We start from the raw sequence: 24,798 nt of genomic DNA, 5'->3' as shown, positions 1-24,798 counted from the left end.
CTATGCAGAAACCGCTTCTGGAGATGGGCACCTCTGAATCTGACCTGCGTTCTGACTTACACTGTAGGGTTTTTCGGCTTTGGGAGACAGAATGGCTTAACAGTACACACAACAAACTGTGTCATTAAGGAGACTACGAATATGTGGAAGTCTTCCATGCAGGTCTCTCGCAGGGAATCAGTTGTCCTCTGCTGGCTCCGCATTGGCCACGCTTGGGCAAGCCACGGTTACCTCCTGCACCGTGAAGACCTGCCTGAACATTGGTGCGGCGCCCGGTTGACAATGGCCCATATTCTGGTGTCCAGCAACGAAATCTTGTGTTACCGGACTCATTGCCGCTAATTTTATCTGACAATGTCTCATTGGCTGATTTATTTTTACGTTTTATTCGTGAGGGTGGGTTTTATCATTTGATCTAAGTTTTAGGGCAAGTCCTTTGTCCCTCTGTGTCCTCCACCCTAGTGCTTGTAGAGTGGAGGTTTTAATGTGTTGCAGAGTGGCTGGCTTCTTTTTTATTCTCATGGTCAGCCAGCCATGGTAATCTGCTTTGTTGTTTTAATCTCTTCATCCCATTTCTTGCATTTCTATGGTTTTCTTTTCCCCTTTTGTCCATTTACATGTTTGTTGCCCTTCATTGTTCTTGTGAATTTTCCTTTCATTCCATTTTGATTTGTCAGTCTCGTTTGTTTTATTTGGAACAAGGGACTAATGACCTCGTAGTTTTGTCCCTTTCCACCTCTTTTAATCCAACCAACCAACCAACCAACCAACCAACCAACCAGTACCTGTATGTTAGAAGTATTGATCCTGGCTGTTGAGACACTTGTCCCACTGTGACACAAGGCAGTGAATGGCTGTCTCATAAAATTCCCAGGGCTGCAATGGGAACTGGTTCAGCACGTACAGCTGGACGTCATCGTCCAAGGTTAATCGTTTGCCCCCTCAGGGCCTTTTTAAGGGGACAAAAGAATGGTGTAATTACAGGGAGAGAGGTCCAGACTGTATGGAGAACCTCCCATTTGAATTTCTGCAGGAGTGCTGTGACTGTGTTGGCCATATGAGGCTTTGCATTGTCGTGGAGCAGTATGACCTCACGGGTGAGATTGCCTGGTCATTTTGATTTGATCGCTTGACAAAGGGTGATCAAGGTTTGTGAGTAACACTGGGCATTCACTGTTGTCCTGTGCTACACGAAGTGAATCAGAAGGGGACCATTAGTGGTCCCCTTAAAATGGCTCTGAGGGGGCAAATGATTCACCTCGGACGACGACGTCCAGTTGTACATGTGGAACTGGTTAACATCGTAGGCCCAGGAATTTTTTGAGACAGCCATTCACTCCTTGTGTCACAGTGGGACAAGTGTCTCAACAGCCAGGGTCATTACTTCCAACATACAGGTACTGGTTTCTGTAATTATGCGTCTGGCTTGTTTATTTTTGAATACCCCTTAAATTCTTATTGAAACCGTGTACATCATATACACATATGCTGTTTTCCCTGAAGCAGAAAGTAATCTGACAGCAAAACACTGACGATTCACAGGGCAAAACATGAGTAAATAGAAATGGAGTGGATGTGGCTGTAAGAATATTGCTGGGATTTAATTCTTTGTCCCTGTACCTAAACCTAAGGACCCTATCTCAGCATTGGGCTTGCTCTGTATATCTTATTATCTATATATACTGAGAGATGCAGGGTTGTGCCGGCCGAAGTGGCCGTGCGGTTAAAGGCGCTGCAGTCTGGAACCGCAAGGCCGCTACGGTCGCAGATTCGAATCCTGCCTCGGGCATGGATGTTTGTGATGTCCTTAGGTTAGTTAGGTTTAACTAGTTCTAAGTTCTAGGGGACTAATGACCTCAGCAGTTGAGTCCCATAGTGCTCAGAGCCATTTGAACCATTTTTTGCAGGGTTGCGTTTTTTTTAATTAATATGTATTTTTTAATCATTTATAAAAATAGTACTAAATGGTACTTATTTTTAACAATGTCTGAAGAAACAGACATTGGTTACAATCTACCATCTGTACTAAATTTATGAAATTTATTTACAGTTGCAAAATCTTTCTGATATTAAAAAAAGCTGCATTAGCTACGAAGATGTTACCTATTGATGACACATGAAAACTTGTGCTGGACTGGGACTGAAACCCCCATGTGTCGTGAGCAGTCTCCTTAACCTTTTTGGCTATCCAAGCACACTTCAAGGACCAGCATAAACTGTCTACGAACCCATCGACCCCAACTTTATTTGGATTTCCATCACAGGGTTCCAAGAAGACAAACATATTCAACACTCTTGAAGCATTGTTAAAAATAAGTATTACAAGCCTCAACAGACAAAATGAAGAGCATAACACTAATGTTGAATATGTTTGTTCCCTTGAAAACTTGTGGTGGGAATCCAAGTAAAGTTGTTAGTGATGGGGTCAAAGACAGTATGACGTATGGAAGTTTGGGTCAGTCCTGGAAGCATGCTTGGATAGCTGAAGCGGTTATGGCAACCCCTTGCAACAAGTGGGAGATGTAAGTTTGGGTCCGAGTCCAGCACAAATTTTCATTAACCCGATAAGTAAGAACTACATACCTAATGCAGCTAACGTCAGAAAGATTCTGCAGTTGTGAATAAACTTCATAATAAATGTTAAATGCAAGTTATTAAAAAAACAGTAAAATTACTTATACAGTCTCAGTTAAATCATGTCATCACTCTTAAATATTATTTGACAGTCTTCAGTATTCATAAATTTAATTTTCAATCAATTTATCAGTATTTAGCAATGTTTGGGAGCATTCATGAATGCCATCATAGACAAAATGCTGTATTGGAATCACGCTTTTATGGTGATAATCCATCATGATGAAAAGATCATTAGCTGAACAAATTTTGTAAGTGGCGTTATTTATAAATTACATACACTAAGAACCATAGTTATTACAAATTGCAAATACAAAATAGAAGCACAAGAACATTGTAAGCTACTTGAACTTTGGTCCTAAGTATCTTAAGCTACTGAGTAACTCCAGTGTTTACTGAGCAGTGCTCAATACTCATACAAACATTAATACAATGTGTTTCAAAAAGGACGTTACAACTTTAAAAATTCATATAAATTTATTGAAAGAAGATATAGATCTGGGTTTTTAGTGTATTTTGTAGGGAAACACATCAAGTTTTTTGTACCTTAAACTAAAGATGTTGTATGTGGCTTCTGTTGGTTATCTTGCACACACCCTATCGGAAGTCAATTTCTTCCCAAACCACTGTAGTATTGCAGGTGTAACTTGCTCAGTGGTTGCGTAAATTCTTGCTCTAAGTTCAGGTAGAGAAGCTGGCACAGGAGGTACAAACATGATATCCTTGATGAATCCCCATTAAAAAAAAAATTGGGTGGTGTCAGGTCTGGGGAACATGTGAACCATGCAATTGGCACATCACGGCCAATTCATTGACCTGGAAAGCAGTCACAGAGAAAATACTGGGCATCGACCAGGTGGTGGGGTGATGCACCATTTTGCACGAAGTAAACGTTTCATCCTTTTTGATCTGTGGTATCAAAAATTGTAACATATCCAGTGACACTACCCCGTTGACGGTTTTCTCGCATAAAAAAGGAGCCGTCCACTTTATTCTTGCTAAGTGCACAAAAAACGTTCAGTTTAGGAGGATCTTTGGTGTACTCGGTACAGAAATTACACTGAACTGTTGTCGCCAACTTCAATTCTTCAAGCCAAAACACACAGTTAGCATCCAGTGAAGGCAGCCATCTTTAATGCAGCTCCCGCTAGCACTCCTTATGGTGTGATTTGGCACTACCGAACTAAGTGAGACAAAACTTTATGTATTTCCCTACAAATTGACCCTACAATCACCTCTGTAGGTGGTATGAATTAATTCGTATGAATTTTCAAAGTTGTAATGTCCTTTTTTGAAACATCCTGCATTAATCATTCGAATGTGGCATGCAAGCTATAGTGCCCTTACGTAAGGCGCTGCTCAGCTAGCATAATAACATTTTTATGATTAGTCTGGATTCTTAGCTAAATATCGAGAATAATGCTTATAATAATGCTAATTATTATGCCGCTGCTATATTAGTTTTTAAATTGCATGGGTTCGCTTGTGAAGTTTTGATACTCACTTGTGGAGAATAATATATTATAAAATGTACCCTAAGAAGGGTGGAAGTACATAGGTGTAATACTGTGCTAAACTGATTTTTGTCAAAAAGTGTAATTTGTTGAGTGAGTCAAGGTGGCATTTTCAGGAACAGAACATGGAATTAAAGCAGTTTAGTATTTTCTGGAGGCATCACTCACTTATCTCCATCTAAAGTCTTCACTGATTACTGCCTTTTATTACGTAAAGATGCTCAATGACTGGAATACACGACATTATTGTATAAATTAAAACAATAGGAAATCAGAAGACCCTCTTGCTGCTTCTGTACTGATCAAGAAATTCAAAAACTGAAAGTCGCTGTAAGGTGTTTAGTACAGACTATGATACTGAAAAGTACTAAATGTAATTGACTGTAGTGTTACAGTTATTATGAGTGTTGTCGAGAGATTCTTGAGGAAGTAAAGAAAATTCCTGTATTACTAAATACTTACCTTCAAATTTCCTCAGAGCTCTCTTTACCATATATAATGGGGAATCAATAAGTTTCCATTGGAGGATGTTGCTGCCATGTACATGCAATGTAGCACGACTACACTGCAGGTATAGAGGGTGTTAATTTTAACTGAAGACATTGAAATATCTCTGAAGCTACATGTCGTACCAAAAAATGGTTATGATTCAAATTTGTTTGTCTCGGTGGTAGATATCCAACAAAACCACACTCAAACCCCCACCCAATCCTTCCTCTCTCTCTCTCTCTCTCTCTCTCTCTCTCTCTGTGTGTGTGTGTGTGTGTGTGTGTGTGTGTGTGTGTGTGTGTGTTGAGGCAACTTTGAAATCTTCAGTGGGAATGCCCATTTTTTTTATTGCAGATTATGATTCTACAGCAAAATCTACATACATTTTGTTTAAAGCATTTTCTTTGTTTTGCCGCAGATGCTGCTGTAACCAGAGGAATATAAATGGGTACACAGTCATAATTTATGACATGCTACTGAGTGGCCCTTGAATATTCAGTGGTACGTGGGACCGCTCCTTCACGCTGGAGGGTAGGACAGGCCAGGATTTCATAACTTCTAATTGGAAACCCCATTCGCAATGTTGTATTTCTCCAACATATCGTACATGTGACTACTCAATGTGGCACTGTGGCCATGCACCAAACTATGACGTATCATAGCAGGCAGTACACTGCGACCAGAGCTCATGTATAGTGCAAATGTAGAAACAAACAGTGGCTCTAAACATTATAGTACTAGTGCAGTGTTACTGCCTGCATACCTACCTGTCATTAGGAGAACAGACATCAAAGTGGACAGTGACTGTTGCAACCACAGAAGCAAAAATTGAAATGATGATGATTTTAAGTAGAATTTAGGAGAAATTTGGAGGCTGCTGTTGCCTTGTACACGGTGCGTTTTCTGCTTGCTCTCATTCCTTGTTTCACAAGGTTGTGAACGACTTTATGTTTGATGGCAGCCTACAGACTGCCAAAAGGAAACAAACCAGACGTTTTACAGGAGAAGCTACTGAAACACCTGTACTAGTAGCTGTGCACAACAACCTACGGATAAGCAACCAGCAATTACACCATGATTCCGGTATGTTTGTAGGTAGTATTGTCACAATACTGCATCATCGTATCATCCATATCAGGTGTCACTGCGTCAAGAATTTCATGGTGCCAATTTCCATAAACATGTAGTGTTTAATGAATGGGCACATCAACAAGTGCAAATGACCCCCATGAGCCTACATTCACAAAGTGTGGTATTGTTAATTGGCATAACATACATTACTGGAGTGTAGACAATCGCCACTGGTTACAGCAAGTTGACCAACATCCTTGGACAGTTAATGTATGGTGTGGCATCATGGGGAACAAACTCATTGGTCCATATTTTATCGATGAGACTTTGAATGGATGCAAATAGCAAACGTTTTTGGAACAGGAACCACTGATATTACTGCAGGATGTTGTCCTGAATGTTCGACAACGTATGTTGTTTCAGCTTGGTGGTTGCCCAGGGCATTATGCAACTGAAGCACTGGAGGTTTTAGACCATATTTTACACTGCTCGGTGGATCAGCAAAGGTGGTCCTATTAATTGGCCCCCTAGGTTGCAGCACTTGATGTTACTGGATTTCTTTCTGTGGGGATGTTTAAAAGATAAGATGTGCCAGCAAGTGCCAACAGGCTGTGAAGACACGGTCGACCAACTCAGAAACACTTCTGCTGAAATTCCTGAAGATATGCTTCCGTCCTGTACACAGTTATTTGAAAAGCAGATCACTGTGTGTATTGAAGCTGGCGGTACTACATTTGAACATTAACTCTAATTGGAAAAGTACGGTAGTGTTTGCCTCGCGCCATGTCCACAGTAGCGCATAGAGTAGTCCGCTATTCATTATGTCATGAGTACAACATTGCTAAGGGGGTTTCCAATTCGAAGTTATGAAATACTGACCTGTCCTCCCCTTGCAGCATGGAGGTGGGGTCCCACGTGTCACTGGATATTTAAGGTCCATTGAGGAGCAAGTTGCTCGCAAATTACAATTCTGTACTGATTTTATTTCTCCAATTACAGCGCCATCTGTGGCGAAACAAAGAAAATGCTTCAGATGAAACACATGTAGATTTTGCCGTGGAATTGTAATCTGCAATAAAAAATGGGGATTCCCATTGAAGATTTCAAGGTTGTCCCTTCCACCCACACAGGAGTGGGATAGTGGGTGGAGTGTTGTATCATTGGATGCCACCATCTGAGACAAACAAATTGGAATTATAACTTTTTTTTTTTTGATTTGATGTGTAGTTTGAGATATTTCAATGTCTTCAGTTAAAATTAACGCCCTGTATAATCACCGACATGTATGCAAGGGATTACTGTGACGTTTGTTTCTTTCCACTATGCATGCAGTAAATGTGGAAACATGAACTATTACAAAATGTGTTCAAACAAGACCAATGTGCTGTTATTCTTTTCTTCAAACACTGGTAAACATCCATCAGAGAATGAAGAATGTGTGTGGGACAGCACGTCTGTCAAATATCAGTTGTGGAATGATGCGCCAAGTTCCAAGCTGGTCGTGGTGTGATGCAACACACCGGTCAATTTCATCCATTCTATAGTCCTGACCTCTCTCTCTCCATGTGATTATAACACCTTTGGTCCCTTAAAAAGGTCATCAATGGTCGGTGATTCCAATCAGATGAGGATGTGCAGCATGCAATTGCAGACTTCTTCATGCAATAGGACAGTGTCTTACCAAACGAATACACTCCTGGAAATGGAAAAAAGAACACATTGACACCGATGTGTCAGACCCACCATACTTGCTCCGGACACTGCGAGAGGGCTGTACAAGCAATGATCACACGCACGGCACAGCGGACACACCAGGAACCGCGGTGTTGGCCGTCGAATGGCGCTAGCTGCGCAGCATTTGTGCACCGCCACCGTCAGTGTCAGCCAGTTTGCCGTGGCATACGGAGCTCCATCGCAGTCTTTAACACTGGTAGCATGCCGCGACAGCGTGGACGTGAACCGTATGTGCAGTTGACGGACTTTGAGCGAGGGCGTATAGTGGGCATGCGGGAGGCCGGGTGGACGTACCGCCGAATTGCTCAACACGTGGGGCGTGAGGTCTCCACAGTACATCGATGTTGTCGCCAGTGGTCGGCTGAAGGTGCACGTGCCCGTCGACCTGGGACCGGACCGCAGCGACGCACGGATGCACGCCAAGACCGTAGGATCCTACGCAGTGCCGTAGGGGACCGCACCGCCACTTCCCAGCAAATTAGGGACACTGTTGCTCCTGGGGTATCGGCGAGGACCATTCGCAACCGTCTCCATGAAGCTGGGCTACGGTCCCGCACACCGTTAGGCCGTCTTCCGCTCACGCCCCAACATCGTGCAGCCCGCCTCCAGTGGTGTCGCGACAGGCGTGAATGGAGGGACGAATGGAGACGTGTCGTCTTCAGCGATGAGAGTCGCTTCTGCCTTGGTGCCAATGATGGTCGTATGCGTGTTTGGCACCGTGCAGGTGAGCGCCACAATCAGGACTGCATACGACCGAGGCACACAGGGCCAACACCCGGCATGTGTGGGGAGCGATCTCCTACACTGGCCGTACACCACTGGTGATCGTCGAGGGGACACTGAATAGTGCACGGCACATCCAAACCGTCATCGAACCCATCGTTCTACCATTCCTAGACCGGCAAGGGAACTTGCTGTTCCAACAGGACAATGCACGTCCGCATGTATCCCGTGCCACCCAACGTGCTCTAGAAGGTGTAAGTCAACTACCCTGGCCAGCAAGATCTCCGGATCTGTCCCCCATTGAGCATGTTTGGGACTGGATGAAGCGTCGTCTCACGCGGTCTGCACGTCCAGCACGAACGCTGGTCCAACTGAGGCGCCAGGCGGAAATGGCATGGCAAGCCGTTCCACAGGACTACATCCAGCATCTCTACTATCGTCTCCATGGGAGAATAGCAGCCTGCATTGCTGCGAAAGGTGGATATACACTGTACTAGTGCCGACATTGTGCATGCTCTGTTGCCTGTGTCTATGTGCCTGTGGTGCTGTCAGTGTGATCATGTGATGTATCTGACCCCAGGAATGCGTCAGTAAAGTTTCCCCTTCCTGGGACAATGAATTCACGGTGTTCTTATTTCAATTTCCAGGAGTGTATTTTCAACCTGTTGGATCGGTGGTATGATTGCCACAATGTTCACAGTGATTTTGGCATACTGATTCGGGACTGTACTGCTTTCAAATGGAACCTTTCTTTATTGTCCCCATATATAATGCACCAATGCATTTGGTCTTACAGAACCTTGTAAAGGAACTGGAGAACAAGAAGGTTGTTTAGAAATACTTCATGATAACTGTAACTACTTTTGATATACACAATTATACCCATGGATTTATTTTATTTATTTTTTCACTTTTAGGAAGAAAATTAAATTTCATTGGGCCAGATCTGATCTTTAATGTTTAACCACAGGTGTGATTTGGGACTCAAGAAATGCAGTATCGTGTGAGTAGGCTCATTGTTGTGGTGGAATCAAAGTAGAGCTGTCATTGATAACATCATATGGATTCTCTTGTAGCTTCCACAATACTTTCTTAAATTGTGGTTGTGACAGTACCATTTGTAACAAAATTCACACCATTCTTGTGACCACATACAGTGCTGTGTTCAGTTTTGTCAGGCAGGCAGCCTGTATTTTTTGTTTCTGCGTTATTTCGACATACTGCCTGTTGGCTTCCATTTCGAGATCTGTGGCCAACACTTGTGTAAAGATTTTCTTGGCATTTTGCCAGCACAAGTGACTGGCATTGTCAAGGTTACACCCTCCATTGCTGGTGGTGGACTGGAATCTGGCCAGCAGTCTGAGATTGTATGTACCTATTGCACCAATGTCTGGGGGCTTTTCTCTGGATTCCCTTGGTACAATGAGTGTTCCACTGACCAAGGGAATCCAGGATTTGTTTACTGTGAGGCTTTCTTCTTTCTTGTGCAAACTTATGTTTGTGAATTTCTGTGCCATCTCTCTAAAAGTGGCCATGGTAGCTCCTCTCCACTGCAAGAATATCTGTCAGCGACTTTTTATCGTGTTGTCGGCCTCTCACAAAGCATGCTCTGCCATGGCAAATTTCTCCATCTTTCCCAGCCTACAGTGCAATTTATATTAGACTCTGGCGAAGCATGTTTTTAGAGAGACTGACCACCTGAGAAGGGCGCCAGAGACACCCTTGAGCAGATTTTGTATACAGGGTCATCGCAATTAGTAGCAAAGCCTGACACAGGTAAAAGTATATATAACAGAAATAATGTCTCTGTAGTAAAATGAGAGGGGTGGCGTCCTTTTTGTTTAGGGAAGGGGGTAAGATTTTACTTTCATTTTTGTTTTAGTATTAAATAACTGCAGGTGGGTTGAATAAGGCCTGCTGTAATTGCTGTACAATGATTAAGAAGCCAGGTAATCTAAAACTACAAAAACAAAACAAAAAAATCAGAACTAGACCTGGAATCAAATTTGAGTATTCTAATGGAAAACTACCAACTGGGTAACCCAGTTACACAGTACTGAATGAACGTTTTTGTCAAACATTATAACTTGGTGACACAAAACTTTTGTTTGAGATCTGTCTTTTACTGAAAATATTCATGGGATGATACTTTGTAACAGACATTTTTGTTCTGTTAGTGTGCAAGGAATTGCTCTGTGGCATCTTGGAGTGTGTAAATGATGAAGATAACATCTATTTTGTCTTGCCTATTGATGTTTATTAGAAAAGTGGCCGTATTTGACAAAAGATGATATGCGATTAGCTTCCCCATATTTATGGATAATGAATGTATAGTATGAATATGTTTCATGAGTACTCTTGTATTTATCTTATGGATGGTGGTAGAACAAAAGGAAGGAAAGTGAGGTTAAAGGCAAACTCTTTTATACTCAGGTCTTGTTCATTCTCATCTAGTGTAGGTCTGTGACTTTCCCTTAATGGGATTTTAAAATGTTTCAGTCATTTTATTTTTACTAGAATTCCTTTGGTATAATCTTCATTAGACTACTCAGATGCTCTACATCACACTATTTCTGCATGAATGCTATTTATTCAGCAACTTCATACAAAATATTTATAGGCACATAGCAAATCACTCTAAACAATTTCGTACAAAATTGTTACCAACTATTAATCTTGACTCTAGATTTTGTTTATTATTCATAAGCTTGCTACATATATTCTCTCAAATACTTTGGAACTATATTTGTCTTTTCAGTATTATAAATAATAGTAACCTAAGGCATCACTATCTTGCATTTAAATACAGTGATTAGTAACTATATTTAGATAAAATTACTTAAATATTCTTCCCAAAGCCAATTACCCGATCAAAAGGCAAAAAGACCTTATAAAATGATGGGGAAGACACTCCTTGCCCTTTAAATGTCTCTCCTGTTTAGTAACTTAATGTGTGTAATAGCTCATTTATGTTGTTATGTCCCGTTATGTGTACCGTTAAAACTTGCGTACTGACCAACTTCTCAGTTTAAAGCAAAACATTAATCCACTTCTTTCCTGTAGTGTGTTTCCAACGATTCTATAACAGATAAAACTTGCAGTTGGCTCCTACCCATTGATTCACTATTAACAACTCCCCTTTAGTTGTGCTGTAAACTTCTGGGTACACACAGTTGTTTCAATACCACTTTGTATACTTCAAGAATAACTCCATTTTTAATGTTAATTAATAGACCTTAATGATAAGCTAAGTGTTTGAGTTCTGCAACTTTTGTTACTCCCGCTTTTTAGGTTTTTTAAGGAAAGGTGGAATTTGCTCTTTGAACTTTTGCATTATTTACAGTTTAGTGAATTATAGTTGCATAGACACATACCTTCACACCCTAGGATATTTCGGGCACTTAGCATTACTGTAATCTAAAAGTTTGCGTTAAACTCTGGATGAATCTGTTCAGGAGCCAAAGATATGTTAAAGCATACAACTTGTACTGGGATAATGCCTTGTGGAATATTGTTTGGAACCCCTTGGAAGTGCAAGCACTTCTTTATCACACCCCTGTCTTCTTTTTGCTGATCTTGATCACTGGATGTGACTTCTTTCCTATTTTTTGATTGCTATCTTTTATAGATTAGCACTGTTAAACTGAATATTTTGCTACTGTTTGGAATATGTACTGTAAGTAGGATTTTGCGGCAGGGGATGTACGCTTGGACGCACTTTTATGCTAAACACTTTATTTGCATATGGAAAGACAGATGCACACACTTAAGCAACAAGCCCTTCCAAAGAATCTCATCATACAGCAATGACTGACTTCTGGTATTCTGTCCAAAGACTTTCTTGATGCAGCTCTGCACACTATCCTGTGCAAGCCTCTTAATCTCTGCATAAGTACTACAACCTACACCCCTTTGAACCTGCTTCCTGTTGTGAAGTCTTGGTCTCCATCTACAATTTTTACTCCCACACTTACTTGCATTACCAAACAGACAATTCCCTGAGGTGTTAGGATGTGTTCTATCAAACCAACACCCACCCCCCCCCCCCCCCCCCTTTAAGTCAAGTTATGGGACAACTTAGTTTCCCCTGATGGTGGTTAAGTAATATTCACACCTGTCAGCACCTGCCTTCTTTGGAACTGGAATTATTACATTATTCTTGAAGTTGGAGGGTATTTCACTTTTATCATATATTGCACCAACTGGAATAGATTTGTCATGGTATGATCTCACAAGGGTCTCAACAATTATGAGGGAATGTCATCTACTCCAGCTACCTCATTTCGACACACTTCTTGCAGTATCACCCCTCCTATTTCATTTGGATCTACTTCCTTTTCAATAAGTGTCATCAAATTTCCTTCTTATGTTTAGTTCTCATGCATATGTTGTATACCTTGTGTTGAATGCCTGTATTTCCTTTTGCCTACATCACTTGTTCCACTTTTATATTTTCTTCCTTTGTCAGTCAATATATTTATCCAAGGATTTCTACTAGGTTGAGCTTTTCCTATGTTACAGTTAATTGTTGGCTACTGCTCAGTTGGAAACACTGAAAGAGCTGTAGTTTATTGAACTTTTCCAGGTCCCATGTTGTTAATTTCATCCCTTTCCGCAATTTATATAGTTTTGATCTGCGTCTACATCTACCTCTGGAAATAACTTGCTGCTTATAATCTGATTTAGAAATTTAGCTTACCCTTATATAAGCTGACACAGTCAAATGTCTTCACATCCAAATAGCCACCTTTTAATGGTAGTTTCATATTTTCCCTTATGCTGTCCTCACATGGGCTTTTCTCATCATTAAGCATGCCATGTGTGGCTCCCATTGTGGTTGGTGCATGTTAAGAAATGAGCAGAGATGAGGGGGGGGGGGGGGGACACCCCACTAAACTGCTTCATTATACTTCTTAATGATAATACATGTTGCACTGCTAAATGGTGAGTGGTGCTCTTGGGCTGAGAAATACATCAGTAACCACCCTGTATAGAGTATTATCATCTTCCACTGAGTGCATTCTGTGACAGATGAGAACAGGGTGCTAATGGATCAATGGTCTAGTCAGTAAAGATATCTGGAAGTAGAAAGACCCTTCAATGAATGATTCATGCTTTCTCTTCCAGTAGCAATCTTCAAACCTTGCTGAAACTATAATCCTACAGCCTCCTCCTCAACCCTAAAAGTTAATGTTCATTGAGAAGAATTTGACTGTGCTTAAATAGTTTAGAGAGGTGCTTGCATTTAGAACCAAAAATACCTAGTGACTGAAGTGTCAGCCTTTTTAATCTATGTAAATCTTTGTAACCCACCTGACTGTGTAAAAAATGTATGTTTATTTTCCAATGTTATTTACCAACCTGTTCTATAAAGCACACAAATGATGTGAGTAATAGTTGTACTAAAGTATACAGAGGTTTCTATTCAAAACATGTGCTTTCCATAAAAACGAAGCTACCAACTGCCTCCCCTCCCCTCTCACCCCCAAATATGTTGGATCATTAAGCTAAATTACAATGATTTTAGCACACACACTTTTCTTCTCTTCTGATTTCAGCAGTTCTAAACTTTTCATTCAGCATTTTCTTCATCGTGCTTCGATTGAAATACTAACATGCTAAATATTACTTTTTCTGGGTAAAATAACCGAGCTATTAAAAGTGAAAGCATGAATTTATATAAAGCTATGGTTTATTCTCTGATATAATTTAAACAGCTTCCCTTTAATATAAACAGCTTTTAATATAACACTAATTCAATGACATTCTTGTGCTCTTCCTAGTATTAACATTTTTCACTTTGTGCCCAAATTAGATCCTCATAACAGGTCAAGTGTTATGCCAAGTGCCTGACAGCTCTGCCCCCCTCCAATCTGATGTTTTGCACTTGCAATTCAATGATTTCACTTACTTATATTCTCTGCTGCTCATGTATCACCATAAGTGTGCAATATCGGCCTTGTGCAACATTCTGCTTCAAAACAATTTAAACTATATTACATTGTAAATCTGTTCTTTTTCAGAATAGCAGTCTTCTGTGGTTAATATACAATGATGAGCCAGTTAATGGTACTTCATCTTTAGATCTAGGACACACAAAAGGAGTTGTTGTGGCAAATATGGATGGTGGATTTTGGCTGGTTCACAGTGTTCCTAAGTTCCCTCATGTTCCTTGCACATCACAGATGTATGGGTACCCTGCAACAGGACTTCACTATGGGCAGAGTTTCTTCTGCATTAGTATGGCTGCCAAATCCCTGGATATTGTGGGTATGAAAGTCAGTACAATTTTTTCATCTTTTGAGGAGCTCAGGATTCTTCATTATAAACCCTGCATACTTGCACATGCAGCATCATGCAAGACTGCTATTTCTGTTACACAGTTTAAAGCATTGTGATCTAGGCAGTGAACAGCATGTCATTGGATTTCTACCATTCAGCAGTGCCAATCTTACTTCCAATCGTAGCTTAAATCTATATGAAAGTATACTGGAAACTTTTTTTTTTGGTAGAGCTTTCATTACTCGTTATAAAAAGTTGTCTGCATTTAGTCTTAATTCTCCCAAGGAATTTTACTTCAAAAGATTAAGCCAATTCCACCTATTAGCAATAAAATGATACTTTTCCCTCTTCTGAGTGAATGTTATGCTTGTCAAGCAAAACTTAGTGAAACCCTGTTTCATTTTACAGAATAAAGCAATGTTATAAATATTTTCTATCTATTTCCTGGACCATTTAAGAAAATTTCATATGGTTTGTTAACAGATGTTCATTGTTTTGTTTCTCTAATAATACAAATGTTTACTTTAAGCATCTGCTACAGAGTGCAGCACAACCATCACTGAAAATGTTTAGGATATATCATCTATCAAATGGACGAGTCATTTGCATGTCTTCTGAAATTCATAAACAGTAATACCAACACAACACATACAATAATAATTTGCTAAAAACATGGTAGAAATAGTGCCTCTTGAATAGAGAGAAATTAGGTGATAAGTTAACTAACCAAAGAACACATTCATTACACACTGAAGGTTTGTTCTTCAAACTATGTACATTAGTATTTACTGACTTAAGTATCATCTTATGACACTAACATGACCCCACGATGTTGCCAATAATTACAAACAAAGAGCATTCAAAAAATATATGGGAGTTTATCCATGTGGTGTTGTAACATACAACTTTACCTATATTATTGCTGCAGTATTTATCAGTGTCACTGAATGGGGAAACTTGGGAGTTTCCATATAAATCTGTGGAACCTCATTACCCCTATCATTTCTTGTAATCTAAACTGTCCAGATCTTGCCAGACTGCAGTACTGAAATTAGTACAAATTTTAAATCCTTTATCATTCCCTTATTATCTTATTCTCTTTCTTGCAGGAGAACAGCTATTGTACAATGAACCAGAACTCTACAGTTCACAGATACCTTTTAATTTAAAGGACGTATATCCAAATTTATCACTTGCATCTCAGAAAAAATGGATAGAAGCTGCACCTTGGTTCAACATAGCTACACTTACATCCACAAAAGGAGATTCCTTTTGGTCTTTTGCAAAATCACGCCACTTTGGGGAAGGTAAATATAAGGAAGAGTAATAGCAGTGGTTCTTTTACATATTTCTCCAATATATTGCCATGAGCTATGGACGTACTTTACAGATTTGTATGCAGATCTGGTGGCTCCTAATCTGAAATCTGACCTCTTTGTTGAATCGTGGCAGAATGGTGAAGGAAAACTTCCATCGGAGTGCCAGTCAGACTTCATGTAAGTTCAAATGAAAGTTTACACTCTTAACTAGAATTTTACTGTGCCATTAAAATACTCCTTCCTTCAACAGTGTTGAGAACATTGCAGCTGTAACATGCAACACTGGAAAATCACAAGTGGCTGAATTCCATTCAAGTAAGGATCATTCCAAGTGGACAGTTACAAGTAACAGCAGCAATCCATGGGTCTGCATTGGTGATATAAATAGAATGGCAAGTACAATGATGCATTTTTGTTGCTTTAGAGGGAATCTCTCATTAGCGTATTTATGTGCATTATCTTAATTTAAATAGAGTATTGGTTTTTGTATTGTTTAGGTAATTTTCATACACACAGTTCAGTCACTCTTGTGATAATTATTACACCTGATTACTACATTTAGTCAAATGTTACAGGAATCTCAAAAGAAGAGAGGGGGTGGCACTGTGTGCACGTCCAACAAAGATTTATGGATTGCTTACAGACGTACTGTACAATCTGTTGATTCCTGCCCAGTGGCAGAAGATTTTAACAACAAAGCCTCTTACATGGAGAAACAAGCAACTGTGTATTTATTGTTATTTATATTCATTTATAACATCGTGATATAAATGCAATGAAATTACTGACAGTATTAATATCATGAGATTTGGCCACACATCTCATTAATTAATAAAAATTAATTTCTTACAAAATTTAATGCTGTATTCAATTATACAATGCACTGTGTTGAGAATTTATAATACTTAAATCACAAGTTGCAGTTTATTTACAGATTTGGTACTAATCCTCACAAACTTTGGATCACTTCTTCTTTGGTTTCAACATGAAATATAATATAACAAGACCAACACCAGCATATGTAGCCTTTGCTACCTGAAAACAAAAAGGAAAAGTTATCAGTTTAGAATGCCTCACATGAGTCATTCCAATAACATCCCACAATTTCTTCTCAGAACAAGAGTTAAAATTTGATGACAAAAAAATCAATCAACATTTAATTTACATGTACTATTTTTCTAATTAGTCCCCTCCAACTTCTATGACCTTACATGAGCATGTATTATTCCATTAGTAAAAAGCTCTTGCCCTGTAATCAATCACACTTCAGAGAATCCATAAGTGGCTCAAGTAGAGTCCCAGGTTTGACCTATAGGGTCGATGAGGCAATCTTGTGATGTGTTCTCAAGTTCCAAGACTTGTGTGGGAATAAGATTTAGTTTGGACCCTTGTCACACAAAAACTGTTAATAGGGAGAAAGATGAATATTCAACAAGAGTAATTGGCTTTGACCAGTGATTTAGACAACATGTGACAAACGCCATAAACATGGAAACTATAAAGCAATACCAGTGACAGTTTTTTCGAATGGTCTAAGCTTCAGACCACGCTGTCACTACAACCACGATTTTTTTCTTCTTTCACATTAACAAAACAAGATATGCACTGAACGGTAATATCGCAGAAACCATAAACATTTCAAATATTCTGTTCGATCTGCAAACAGTTCTTGAGTTTGTTTAGAATCTTTACATATGCCACTGACTTCTTGGCCGACCCTTTGGGCAACACTTTAATGAGAATAAGAATGTCAATATCCCAAAAGACAGATGTCATTACTGTAAGCAGAGGGAGCTGCCTTGTATTTCTTTGTTTTTGGTGATTGTGGATGGTGCCATTCCAATGATTGCCTTTTTGTTGCTTGCTAAAGGTGATGCATACAGGTTTTTTCACCTGTAATGATCTGTGACAAAGGCCTCTCCACTGGTCTCAAAGTTCCGATGTAAGGCTTTTCTCTGAATCAAGTTCCACCAATCCGCAGAACAGACCACACCTTGGGCACATCTTTGAATGCCCAAAAGTTTCAATCATTGCACATAGACTTCAATACAGCATGTTGCTTGTACCAAGTGTCTTGCATCAACATTTTAATGAATCACTACTGCTTTGCCATCTGTATGAATTGTTTTGAAACCTCACACATGTGAATGAAAAACTTAAATTTGAAGTACGTAAAATATATTAACTGTAAAATAAATTTGGGCAATCATTTCTTGTACAACCCTCATATTTAATGACAAAATTTCATCAATAGTGTTCACAGAGTACAAAAAAGTAAAAATTTTGCAGGCCAAGGATGAAAACGAATAACCTGTCAATGGAACAATCACTGGAAATATCTGCATCAATTCTATCTAAAAAATGTGTTAAGTACTGCAGTAGCTGCAAGTCCTGTCCAATGGATAACATTGGAAAATAATAAAAAAATAGCACAGGATGGAAAGCCTTTTAACCCTTTCACGGGCAATGAGAAGCTCCAGTCTCATTCTTGAAAATGTTGTAGAGCTCTGTAGGAATGACCCACCCCCCCACTCTCACAACTGATGCAATCCAGCAGGTGCTTATTTTGCTGTTACTTCTGAGTTGGTTTATACAGAAACTTATGGCAATGGTTTGCTGGAGTTTAGAACCTGTTCTTGAAGTGGATGCTACTGTAAATGTATTTACATCATAAGCTCCATAAACTGACCTCCTTTAAAGAGATGAAGCATGCCTTTAAACCTGTAAAGAGGGTTTGCAAGGTTTGGTATTTGTCAATTTCCACTAATGGTTACCCTATTAATTGTGCAGTTTAAATTTGGACATGTGTTGCACTAAAATTATCTGATTCACACATTCCACAAAAAATCAATTGGGGAGGGGTGGGGGGAATCTCTCAATAACTAATAACTTTTGTTTCCCCTTGGCTGCAGTTTTTAAGCAGCGATAATTTATATACAATAATATTCATGTAATTAACACACTTTGAAGTATTAAGTATTTTAAAACTTCTTATTTATGAAACTCAATAAAATTAGATTCCAATGCTGACTTAAAAACAGAATTCCTGGCAATGATTCTCACTGGGCATCATATACCATCACCAAATGGCTACGATCAACACAATGAACAAACAGCAGCATGCAACAGAAAAGGCACACACACACACACACACACACACACACACACACACACTGTAAGTGCAGTTTAGTCTAACTCTATACAGAGAAGAAAAGAGCCAAGTATTCTGAGGATAATCTTAAATCACTCTTTTGAGAACATATCTTCTCATCACAACAGTTTAACTTAACCGCGAAGGGAATGAATTTATGATTTATGTTGTGAAGGATCTGAATGAAGTCTACATTTCTATGACTTGCTGTTTTTAACAGTCACACACGGTAACTAGATTCCTTCTTCCACGGGTAACACTAAGAATAATTTAAATTTAACAATTTAATCTTATAAAGTAAACTAAGTGTGTCTCCACAAATTTCACTGTGTAAAAACTTACTTTTCAGTATTATACATCTTAAATGATACTTGTACAAATCTTTGAAATGAACATTTTGTATTCGTTAAGTATATAAATGTTACAAATACAGATTGGGTACATGGTATGTAAATTTAAGAAATTTTTAGAATTGAACCTCAGCTGAAGACAAATCCACCTTAAGCTTCCTATATTGCACTTAAAGCTGCACGCAGAAGAAACAATGCAGACAAGATATTCTCCCATTAAAGAGCTGGAAATTGTATGACTGGCTGTATTTTCCAGCTTAAAGTTTGTCACACTGCATTAAAATTTTGAACAAAAATTATCTGAACACTATCTAGTTTAAGTAAAACTACAGCAGTTAGCCATGCAAGAGCTATGGTGCAAATGTTACCAAGACACACACCCTCCATCACATGTTTAATATAGCAGCAGTAGACATTAGGTAACAATTTGCAAAGGTCATCCAAGCCAAAATTTACTACCACTCCTTAAGACAATAATGGTATGTAAATATTTAATATGGTGAAACACCTGAAGATTGATTCAAATGCAAAAATCCCATTGGGCCAAAAATCTGTGTGCAAGACATGATTTACTGGCAGTGAACAAGAAAAATTTCTAGCTTTTCACTCCTCAGCAAATTATGAAGAAAGAATGAGTCGATATAAGTTATGAGTTAAGTGGGCATGGACTAAAAATATGGAAGGGAAGTGGAGGAGACCATGACGTACTTAAGTTCTGAATTTGTCCTTGAGGCACATTTGGGTGATGAAATTTGTAGTGCATGGGAAAAGGCAGTGATCTGGTATAGGACACGAGTCTCATGCACAGCTTAACTTCTAATATACAGCTACTGCAAATTTTATACTTGAGTATCTGAACTAATTTTCAACCAGAAGTTTGAACTGTTTACCACAATACATTACTCATGCTACAGCATACTTATCACTTGCTTATGTTCTACCCATGAATTAACATACCAAACCTACATAGACAGCTTCAGGGAAATCTAACTGTAAACTGAACCACCGACTAAAGGCCCTTAAGATGGTGAACTACTGAACAAATTCGACTTCGCAAAAAAATTTAAATTCTTAAAAATGTCCTCCTGAAACTGCTAGCAAATCTTACTAGAAGTGTGTCTAGCATTAACTGCTATGAGCTACTGCGCAAGGTTTTTAACGTTTTAATGTGTGCTGTTATCTACAAACTATTTTTAACTTTTCAAATGGGCAATAAATTAACATCGTTACAGAGAATCACAAATATCGTGATGAAGCGCACCTACCCAGATAATATTACTGAGAATTAGAAATAACCTTCAAAACAAATGTTACTCACATTTGCCCTCCCGGTATTCGTAGTTGAATTGAAATACTTCGACAGACCTTTTAATTGGCCCTCTTCTACTTTGGCGTCTCCTGCCATAGCTTGCGAAATATTGTAATGGGTATTACCCTAATCAAACAAAAACTGCACCCTTTTCCCCTGTGCTTTACTTGCCGGTCTCGCTAGCACGGGCACGGGAAAATGGAACCAATTCCAAAGCACTTCATGCACAGAAACACACAACTCTGTATGCAGCGACAGATGTGCTGCATATGAGCACTGGAGGCGTTCAATAACGAAAGCCAGTCCACGCGTTAGGATTTCTCTGCGGTAAAACGTTTACATGCATAAATTCGCGGCACACCCGACGTGTTCACCCAACCCAGTTTCAACATACTTCCGGTTCGCCATCTTCGTCCAGTCATTGTATCGTATGAATAAAACGAAGAATACTCGAAATTTCGGAGAAAGTTCTCAGGTTTGCATGAATAAAGCAAATTGCAGATTCGTATTATTCACCCGAGAATGTTCTCAGTGTGAGTAAAAGGGTGGAAGAAGTTGCTTAAAACAAAAAATTTCTTCAATTTCATGTGAATAAAACTAGAGGAGCTTCTCACAAGTGCAGAACATTCTCTGTATTTTGAAATGAGCTCTGTAGCATACTTCGAGCGGCGTTAAGTTCTCTTGTGGTTACTTTTTACGGAGGTTTTATTAGAAAAACTCACAATATTTCTGTTGCTTGGAAGGCAAAAAAAGATGCAAGTAGGCCGAAGAAGTACTGAAGAGAGAAACTGTAGAAGTTCATATGGGTTTAAAAATAAAAACGTTATTTATCTGGCTAACTTTCTTCCCGAAAATAACGAGATTCAAATGAAATTAAAATTAGAACGTTTTTGTTGCTACATAACAGACCCAAGTTTTTAGATTGATGTACAAGAAGACTTAGGTATACACCAGACAACTGTGCCGCTGACAATTTCAAATGGTCTTCATCAGGTTTTCCGACAGCAGAAATCTTATATTATGTTTCGTTAGGAATAAGTAAACCGATCAGAAAAATTAATAACTGGTTTATTACAAACTTAGCGATCTGCTTCTCGTAGCGAACGACCGCTTGTGTACTTGACACGCAAGCGGACCATTACGCATCGTATTTAACCAAAATTATCTCGAGTTAGAAAACTGTGAGAGAGTTCCGGTTTGGAGTACATGGAAATGTCATGTAATCTTAAAATTTCGTTCACATAATGTTGTCGCCTAACTTCAATTCCAGAAAAGTTTCCCGCATGTCGAAAATTCGGTAACATCGGATGAAAACGCATTTATGTATACTATCTGTAATCGTATTAATAATTTGTTGCCGCACATAAAATTAAAATCCAAACGTAGTGCCTCTCTTCCAGAACACGCGGATGCCAGTTCCATACCTCTACCTTGAATAGTTTGCCTTTTCCCATGAGAATCTTCTCCAGAGAATGTTAGCTTTCTCATTCATACGACACAATGGGTCGTATGAATAAAAAACAGAACATTCTCCGGAAAAGATTCTCAGAGCGAAAGAACATTGTCCGCAGCTTGTGGTCGTGCGGTAGCGTTCTCGCTTCCCACGCCCGGGTTCGATTCCCGGCGGGGTCAGGGATTTTCTCTGCCTCGTGATGACTGGGTGTTGTGTGATGTCCTTAGGTTAGTTAGGTTTAAGTAGTTCTAAGTTCTAGGGGACTGATGACCATAGATGTTAAGTCCCATAGTGCTCAGAGCCATTTGAACCATTTTGAAAGAACATTCTCTGAGAGAATTCTCAATTTCCTGTGAATAAAAAAATCGAAGCCTTCTCTCTGACGAGGGAGTTCCTTATCACTACCTCCCCTCCTTCTTGAGAAGGTTCTTGTTCTGTGTCGCTTGCCGTGTCCTCCACAGAACGCACCCTTAATGTTACATTTCATTCAACTCGCTCAAATAGGCGAACTATTCAGTGAAGAGATATGGAATTGGCATCAGTGTGTTCTGGAAGAGATGCACTACGTTTCGAATTTAATTTTATGTGTGGCTACAAGTTAAGTCGGTTACGGATATGTAAATGCATTTTCTTGTCATGTTACCGAATTTTCGACATGCGGGAAACTGTTTTGCTATTGAAATTAGGTGATAACATCATGCAAACAAAATCTTAAGATTACATGAAATTTTAAACTATTCCAAACCGGACCTCTGTCAGAGTTTCCTAATACGAGATGATTTTCGGTAAATGCGACGCATAATCGTTTGCTCACGTGTCAGGTATGTAAGCGGTCCACCGTGCAGTTGGTTACGAGAAACAGATCACTAGATTTGAGGTAAACCAGTTATTAATTTTTCTGATCCGCCAACTTATTTGTAGCATAAAACATAAGATTTATGCTGTGAGAAGACATGATGATGAACATCTGAAAATGTCAGTGACAGTTGCGTGATGTATACCTAAGTCTTCTTGTACATGAATCTGAAAACTTGAGTCTGCTAAATAGCAACATGTTTTAATTTTCACTTCGTTTGAAAGGTCGTCCCATCTACTTTCATGAGTCTTTGGAAGAAAGTCCGCCAGAAAAATAGAGTTTTCATTGTTAAACCATATAAACTCTACAGTTTCCCCCTACGGTATATCTTTAGGCTACGTACATCTTTTTTTTTTTTTTTTGTCTTCCAAGCAACATAAATTCTGCCATTACTACCAAAAAGTCGGTAAAACTTACCCTCAACAGAACTTAGCTCGAAGTATGCTACAGAGCTCACTCCCAAAAACCGAGAATGTTCTCCGCTTGTGAAAAACTCCTCTAGTTTTATTCATGCGAAATCGGAGAATGTTTTCTGTTCTGAGCAACTTCCCGTACACATTTACTCACGCTGAGAACACTGTAGCGTGAAACATTGTCTCTGACTCGCTAATTTCGTGTGAACTTGAGAATAGTCTCCGAAATTTCGCGTATGAAGTAGATTCTTCATTTTATTTCTACAACCCATTATATCGAGGATCCTTGCTGGAAAATTCTGGAGATTTTTTTTTTTAAATATATATTCTTGCTATTTGTTCTGAGTGAATGAGATCTAATTCGTGAGTGGCCACCAAAACCATGACGGAACATTGAAAAAACAAAAGAAAGCGAAAAATCAAGTTTTTTGTCGGTTTTTGGGGTTCCATACGCAGGCGATAAAAACGGAACACATTGTTGTCAGTGTAGCTGTCCATCTGTTAAGACACTTTTTCCTCAGACATGTGTGGAGGTATCAAGCTGAAATTTATGTCATATACTTTACTAAGCTCTATGGTTCCTTGCTGGTGTAAGGGAAATTAAGCTTCTAAGTCAATGCAATCAGAAGATATGGCAAACCCAAGGAAGAACTTTCCATATACACAATTAAGTTTGTATGGAACCATCAGATCGCGAGTCTTACTCGCACTTGTCTGACTTTTTTGGGTTAAATCTCGAAAAGTCACCCAACAGAACAAAAAAAATTAATAAAAATTAGTCTCCTATTATGTTTTCTTGTCAGGCATAATGTAGAACTTGTACCTATAAATGTAAAACATACACATTGCCACAATATAATACAATTTATTATTAGCAAGTGCACTGAATATACTGAAGTTTCCTGCACTATGCCTAATGTCTATACTACTGTTAGTACCTACTATGTAGATAACTAGCTGAGTACCAGCATTGCCTGGGAATGTATTTATTCACAATCTCTTAGCCTATCTCCTCTTTCCCTGTCTCCTTGTCCATCTCCTCCACCCTCCTCTCTGTCCACCTTCTTTTCTCCCCCCCCCCCACCCCCCCCAATGTCTATCTACATCTGCATTTATACTCCGCAAGCGACCCAACGGTGTGTGGCGGAGGGCACTTTACGTGCCACTGTCGTTACCTCCCTTTCGTGTTCCAGTCGCGTATGGTTTGCGGGAAGAACGACTGCCGAAAGGCCTTTACAAATGTCTGCTTGTGTCTGTGTATGTGCGGATGGATATGTGTGTGTGTGCGAGTGTATACCTGTCCTTTTTTCCCCCTAAGGTAAGTCTTTCCGCTCCCGGTGTTTGAATGACTCCTTACCCTCTCCCTTAAAACCCACATCCTTTCGTCTTTCCCTCTCCTTCCCTCTTTCCTGATGGGGCAACAGTTTGTTGCGAAAGCTTGAATTTCGTGTGTATGTTTGTGTGTCTATCGACCTGCCAGCACTTTCGTTCGGTAAGTCA

General features: G+C 39.4%; 2 protein-coding genes across 4 annotated transcripts in view; one reads left to right on the top strand and one right to left on the bottom strand.

Annotated features, from left to right (window-relative positions):
- LOC126248846 (plancitoxin-1) overlaps positions 1 to 16,666 on the top strand; it is a 28,408-nt gene extending 11,742 nt beyond the window's left edge. For all 3 annotated transcript variants that reach the window (XM_049950266.1, XM_049950268.1, XM_049950267.1), the window contains exons 3-7: positions 14,189 to 14,435; positions 15,557 to 15,754; positions 15,838 to 15,943; positions 16,017 to 16,158; positions 16,342 to 16,666. In XM_049950266.1, coding sequence (XP_049806223.1) covers positions 14,189 to 14,435; positions 15,557 to 15,754; positions 15,838 to 15,943; positions 16,017 to 16,158; positions 16,342 to 16,536 — 888 coding nt within the window. In that variant the 3' untranslated portion in view covers positions 16,537 to 16,666. The remainder of the gene's footprint in view (positions 1 to 14,188; positions 14,436 to 15,556; positions 15,755 to 15,837; positions 15,944 to 16,016; positions 16,159 to 16,341) is intronic.
- LOC126249442 (ATP synthase membrane subunit K, mitochondrial-like) lies at positions 16,470 to 20,804 on the bottom strand. Its single transcript, XM_049951096.1, has 2 exons — positions 20,586 to 20,804; positions 16,470 to 16,801 (listed from the first exon to the last, which is right to left on the bottom strand). Exons 1-2 carry the CDS (start codon positions 20,670 to 20,672, stop codon positions 16,730 to 16,732), a joined length of 159 nt encoding a protein of 52 aa, XP_049807053.1. The 5' UTR covers positions 20,673 to 20,804; the 3' UTR covers positions 16,470 to 16,729.
- Positions 20,805 to 24,798: the final 3,994 nt, after the last annotated feature.

This window comes from Schistocerca nitens, chromosome 3, assembly GCF_023898315.1.
Source record: "Schistocerca nitens isolate TAMUIC-IGC-003100 chromosome 3, iqSchNite1.1, whole genome shotgun sequence".
NCBI classification, from domain to species: Eukaryota; Metazoa; Arthropoda; class Insecta; order Orthoptera; family Acrididae; genus Schistocerca; species Schistocerca nitens.
This window is presented reverse-complemented; position numbering and strand designations above follow the sequence as displayed.